Source organism: Cariama cristata, unplaced genomic scaffold (genome assembly GCF_000690535.1).
Source record: "Cariama cristata isolate BGI_N322 unplaced genomic scaffold, ASM69053v1 scaffold42744, whole genome shotgun sequence".
Taxonomy (NCBI): Eukaryota; Metazoa; Chordata; class Aves; order Cariamiformes; family Cariamidae; genus Cariama; species Cariama cristata.
The window spans coordinates 1-6,015 of NW_009615433.1; the positions used below are offsets into that span (position 1 = coordinate 1).

Below are 6,015 nucleotides of genomic sequence, written 5' to 3' on the forward strand. Positions count from 1 at the left end.
CCTAAGGTGGTCCGTTTGGTTCGCCCTGTAAATTGTCTGAAACGTGCGCGCGCAAAGGCAAGGTGTTTACCTTCCTCTCAAATACACCACCGAGTACGTTCCAGCCTTTTCAAACTACTGTCTTTCTCTCCCTCTCCCAGGAGCTACCCCTCCAAACACCACCGCTTTCCCCTGCGCTCTCACGCACTCTTACCCAAACCTCCAATTCAGCTCCTTGCGCCGACTCTCCCCTTCTTCCATCTCTCTCTTTTAGGACTTGTTCTCCTAAAAAGAAATGGCTTTCACCCTCCACAAGCGGGGCGGTCAACAGAGCAAAGGGAGAGAGACATTGGGCTTTGCTCCACAGGGATGCTCACAGGGTATCAGACCTAACTGCTCCCCACGCCCACCCCTCCTAGGGCTCCCCACCCCTGTGAATCTGCTGGTGCCGGAGGAGCGCAGAGCTCACGGTGAAGCCCTTCCCGCAGTCGGCACAGGCGTAGGGACGCTCCCCTGTGTGGATGCGACGGTGCTGGATGAGGTGGGCGCTCTGCCGAAAGCTGTCCCCGCAGTCGGCGCAGGCATAGGGCCTCTCCCCTGTGTGGACGCGGTGGTGCCGGAGCAGGGCTGATCTCCACAGGAAGCTCTTCCCGCACTCAGTGCACTCAAAGGGGCGTTCCGCGGTGTGGAAACGGCGGTGCTGGATGAGGTGGGAGCTCACGGTGAAGCTCTTTCCACACTCGGTGCACCCGTAGGGGCGCTCGCCCATGTGAAACCGCCGGTGTTGGATGAGGGCTGAACTCACGGTGAAGCTCTTCCCGCATTCGGAGCACTTGTATGGCTTCTCCCCGGTGTGAACTCGCTGGTGCTTCATGAGCTCGGAGCTCTGGCTGAAGCTCTTCCCACACTCAGAGCACTCGTAAGGTTTCTCTCCGGTGTGGACCCGCTGGTGTCGCGTCAGGGCTGAGCTCACGCTGAAGCTCTTCCCGCAGTCGCTGCACTCATAGGGTTTCTCCCCAGTGTGCACTCGCTGGTGCTGGATGAGCTGTGAGTTCCCGGAGAAGCTCTTCCCGCACTCGGCACACTTGTAGGGCTTCTCCCCGGTGTGGGTTACCTGGTGCCGGATCAGCTTTGAGCTCATGCTGAAGCTCTTTCCGCACTCGGAGCACTCGTAGGGCCTCTCCCCTGTGTGGATTCTCTGGTGCTGGATGAGATGCGACCGCTGCCGGAAACTCTCCCCGCACTCGGTGCAGGCAAAGGGTTTCTCTCCAGTGTGGATTCTCCGATGCTGGATGAGGTTGGAGGTCACCCGAAAGCTCTTCCCGCAGTCCCCACATATCGTCAGTCTCCCCACAGAAGGATTTCTCTGCTGGATAATATCTGGCAGCCTCCTGAAACTTTTTCCATGCAGCGTCACTCGGCTTTGCCTCTTCCTCAGAGGTCTCTGAACCCTTTCTGACCTGCGTGGGAGGACTGGGTCCTGTGCAGGACTCTCAGAACCATTCTCCTTGGAGAGTCCTGAGAGTAAACCCTCGGGCCTCACTGGCCCAGGGATGCCTTGGTAGGCATTTTCTTCTTTCTTGCTCACAATCCCATCTTCAGCTGCAATAAAATGAGAATCCAGAAAGAAGTCACAGGCAGGACAGGGAACTTTGGACAGGGGAAATCAAAAGGGGCCAAATTCTAAAAATTCAGCAGATTGACTTTAAGTATAAAAAGTTCTGGTATTTCCATCCAAACTACACAGTGGGCTTTTCAGAGTGTTCACAGGAATAAACCCTGAAAATAGTCCTGCGTGCTTTGCCCGAACCTGAATCTACTGAAATTATTGGCATATTAGAGGTAAAAGTTCAGTGCTCGAATGGGAAAGATGGCTGCTCTTCCAGAATATTATATCTGAAAATGTTATTGAAAGTTGAACTGAGAGTCAGAGGAGGGCCATAAAGAACTGCCTTGCTCAGCAAAACATTACTTGGGTTGCAACAAATGCAACTGCCCGGCTCTTGTGCTGCTAGTATTGCAGAGAGAGAAAAGATGCACAAAGGAGATGCTGGCCCTAAGGCATGAGACCCGGAGACCACCTGGAGCCTGGCTTATGCCAATCCTAGAGCAGAAGAAAGGTAACTTTATGCTTCCATTGGTGCAGCACAAATCCGTTGTGAAAGGCGGTTGGTGAACTGAAGATCCTCCACGGCTGATTCCAGATTATGCGCTGAGGAAACCCGACAAATGTAGAAGATGAAGGTAGTGCAAGTCAGAGGAAGTAACGCTACCCGAACAGTTACGAATGCCTCCTGGGACACAGGCAATGAACAAATCCCTGCCCTCTTATTCACATAAAGTCTTGCAGAAGCATGAATCTATGCTGCACAGGCTCAAGGTCAGCTGAAAGCCTTTCCAAGACAAGGGGCTTGCCTAGATTTCTAGGGTAATTACACAGAGATTTCTAGGGTAATTGCATAGATTTCTAGGGTAATTACTCCTTCTAGCCCACTGCCCTAATGTGGTTTCATGAGCATCCTAGCAGGTTCAAAAGTACGTACCCCCAACAACGCTCTGGCTTTTGCCATCAGCGGGGAAATGTAGCTCTTTGCAGGTTTACTGAGGGCTTATACACTAAATTGGCAAGACAGGACCTGTGTGGCACGCACCCTTCTGCTGTCAGGGAAGGGTAAATGGACGTCAGAGGGATGTACATGGGATGCAGAAATGACAACATGCATCTCTGAAGAGAGGCATCACACAGGTTTAAAATAGGTCAATCAGGGAAATAGATTTCCAGATGATCTCTTTATATGGACTTCCAGGGGTGAAGGATGATTTGCTGTTGACTATACGTAGACCCAAAATATGGAACAGGCTGAGGACTAAAGCCACAGACACACAGACTTCCAGATTTGCCCAGTTAAAGATTCAACAGCTACCTCCTGGTTTCCTGAAAACTCTTGTGAAATAAACCAGTAACATATCAGTCGCGTGGGATTGATGTACAAACCACAGGCACTTCCTGTGGTCTGGCAGATTTGCGATAAGGAAGCGCATGCCTTGGAAGAGGAGAGTCACTACTGAACCGTAAGTATGCAATAAAGGAAGGAGAGTCTAGAACTTCAACCCGGACTGATATACGTACATATTTAATCTTCCTCTTTCTAGTCAGTATAAGAAAGCATCACAACATGATTTCACAGCTAACTCCTGAGATACCTTTTGTGGCAATTTGGTGTGGTAGTGATGCCACTTCTCCCTTCATATAATTTTCATTACAATTATTCCTTGAGAGGAACAGAAACTGGAACTTTGCTATTCACCATGAAGGCATTTCCATTTGTCTGCAGCTACTCCATCCAGGTGTGGAGGAAAAGAGAAAGGTGATATCTGAAGACAGGATAAGAAGAGGACATTTCTGGCAGGCCAGCATGAAGCTCTTGACCTGTATGTCAGACTTACTGAGTAGACCATGGAGCTAGTGAAGTTCTGTTGCCGTTGTGCCCAAAGAGAGATCCTTCACCTATGCTAGCTTTGGTATTTAAACAGAATTTTGGTTCACACAGAACTTGAAAAGGCTGTCAAAGTACACAAGAATCAGGTCTTCAACGATGTCCTGTACTTTTTAGGGAAGGTCAGGAGTTTCAAGCTTCTTATTACAATGATTACAGCCATGGCTCCATCTCTCAAGTTCTACGACCATTTTTGTTACTTCTGAGCTAGTAGGTATCTTCACTGGCATCCAGGACAAGTTGTCTGTAAAGGGTTTGATCAAAATCACGATGACAGGAACTCACTGGAGGTATTTTAAGTGGAAGGAGAGTAAGTTCACAATGCTGAGGAATTAATACTGGAAGCATAAGGCTGAACCAGCAAAAATGAATAAGCAAGAGACAGAGGAAGAATATGGTTCCTCCTCAGACCACACCAATTTGGGTTGATGGTAAGACCTCTGATATCCCCAAGATTGTCAATGCTACAGCTACAAGGCAAGCTCCAGGTAAGCAGAGTAAGTGTACATCTTGGGAGAGAACCTAAATATCACCTTAAATGTACCCTTGGATCTCTCTTTCTCAAGAGAAGCCAGCAGTAGAAGGAGTTTTGGCTGATGCTCTGGCCTGTCTCACAGCAGCGGGAGCACACAGCAATCATCTCGGGCACCGAATTCAAGCGTTCACAGAAGAGAAACCCATGGGAACTATCAAAAATAACACACCACCATCATGAGTAAGCCTCAGGCTGCTGGACAAGGGTAGACTGTACTGAGGAGGTGTCATTGTATGCTTATCTTATCCCGTTCCCTGGCATCCACTTCTAGCCAGCCCCTGAATCCCTGAGACAGGGCTCGGAGATACACAGACCTCTCTGGTCTAACCCAGCTGGGCTCTTCACACAACCTCACACAACTGCTGGACTCCCGACTGTGTTACCTCACTGCCAGGGGACTGTAAAGTGGCTGATGTGATGCCAGAGAAGGGCCCGAGGGGAGATCTGGGGCCCAACAGTCCAAGCAAGCAAACAGAAACCAGAGTAAGAGAATTAAAGGACAGATGGCCAAAGAGGGCAGGCTGGGGAAGAGCTGGCATGGACTTTGGAAAGAGATGGTCTCCCTTCACAAACCACTTGGAGATGTCACCAATTTTAGCAAAAGGGAGATCTGGAGTCCAAAGGCATTCCCAAAAGACATTTGTCCTTCACCAAAACTGATACAGTAAGTAAGCTGGCGTGGGGTGAATGGCCCTCATAAGGTAGTAAGGGAGGGAAAGGGGAGACAGAAACGTCTGCTGATGATTCTGTGTTGTTCAGGGTTAAAAACAAAAAAGCTGACTGTAAACTGTGGCAGAACCTTATGATACTGACCAACCAGGTGACAGGGGAATGACAGGGGACATTCACTGCAGGCACACATAAAGAACTGCAGAGAGGAACAGCCCCTATACCTTGCACTTATACCAGGATGAGCCTAGGATGTTGTTGGTGTCACTCAGGAATAGCACCTTGGAGTCAGAGCAGATGGATGAAAACTGCAGCTCCTAGGCAGATAAACAGCTAGTCAAATGTTAATGATTGGTGGGGAAAAAAAACAGAGAATAAAAGAGAATGTAATTCTGCCTTGCTGCTCAAACCCCAAATCCTGACTGTGTGCAAGGGGGAGGACGGATCCCCCATTTCAGAGAAACCCTAACAGATCTGAGGAAGATACAGAGGCACGACATGAATGATCAAAGGCACAGAACAGCTTCTGTATAGGAGAGAACTGCCCATTCTGCTGGGAAAAGGTACAGCTGATAGGGGCTATCACAGAGGACTATAAAAACACAAGTGGCCTGTGGGGTGGGTAGGGTTCCACCCTGCACCATCTGTTCTAAATTAAGAACTACTGACATCAAGTGAACTACTAGAAGGCAGCTTCCAAGCAAACCAAAGGTGGCAGTGACTCATAAAACAGCTCAATAAGCTGTGGAACTCCTTGCTGCAAGCTGTCATGGATGCTGAAACGTACACAACTTCAGAAGGCAACAAAATACACAGCCGCAAGATATCGAGACATTGCATGCCTAGTTCAGGAGTTTCTGAAACCACAGATTGCTTGGGCCTGGGAAAGCATACAGGGCCACACCGCCGCTTGTCCGCTCGTTTCTGGGTCTCCAGTACCGGCCGTTGTCAGAGACGGAGGGCAAAGCTGGAAGGACCACGGTCCAACCCAGAACCGCCACTCTTGTGCGTTCTGGCTGGATGTGGGGATCCTGGAGCAGTTTTTCTCACGGACAGGTTCACAGATGATTGCGCTGGCCCCTTACCTGCACAGGTACCACTCAAAATGTTTTTCCCTTCATAGGCGTGGAGGTGGGAGAACCACAGTTCCTCCTTCTGATCCATGTGGGAGATCATCTCCAGCTCTGCTCCTGGGCGTCCTGCTCCAAGAAAAGAAACGGGGAGGGTCAGACGAGCAGGGCTTTAACTGACCGCTACGAGCGGAGGGGCTTCTGCACTTGGGATCGAGCAGGGACCCCCGCTCCACGGGGAGCACCGGGTGCCCCAGCACCCCTA

The 6,015-nt window shown here is 50.0% G+C and overlaps 1 protein-coding gene across 1 annotated transcript; it reads right to left on the reverse strand.

The window, feature by feature from the left end:
• Positions 1 to 394: 394 nt before the first annotated feature.
• LOC104161373 (zinc finger protein 501-like) lies at positions 395 to 5,856 on the reverse strand. Its single transcript, XM_009699786.1, has 2 exons — positions 5,766 to 5,856; positions 395 to 1,581 (listed from the first exon to the last, which is right to left on the reverse strand). Exons 1-2 carry the CDS (start codon positions 5,854 to 5,856, stop codon positions 395 to 397), a joined length of 1,278 nt encoding a protein of 425 aa, XP_009698088.1.
• Between the last annotated feature and the right edge of the window lie 159 nt (positions 5,857 to 6,015).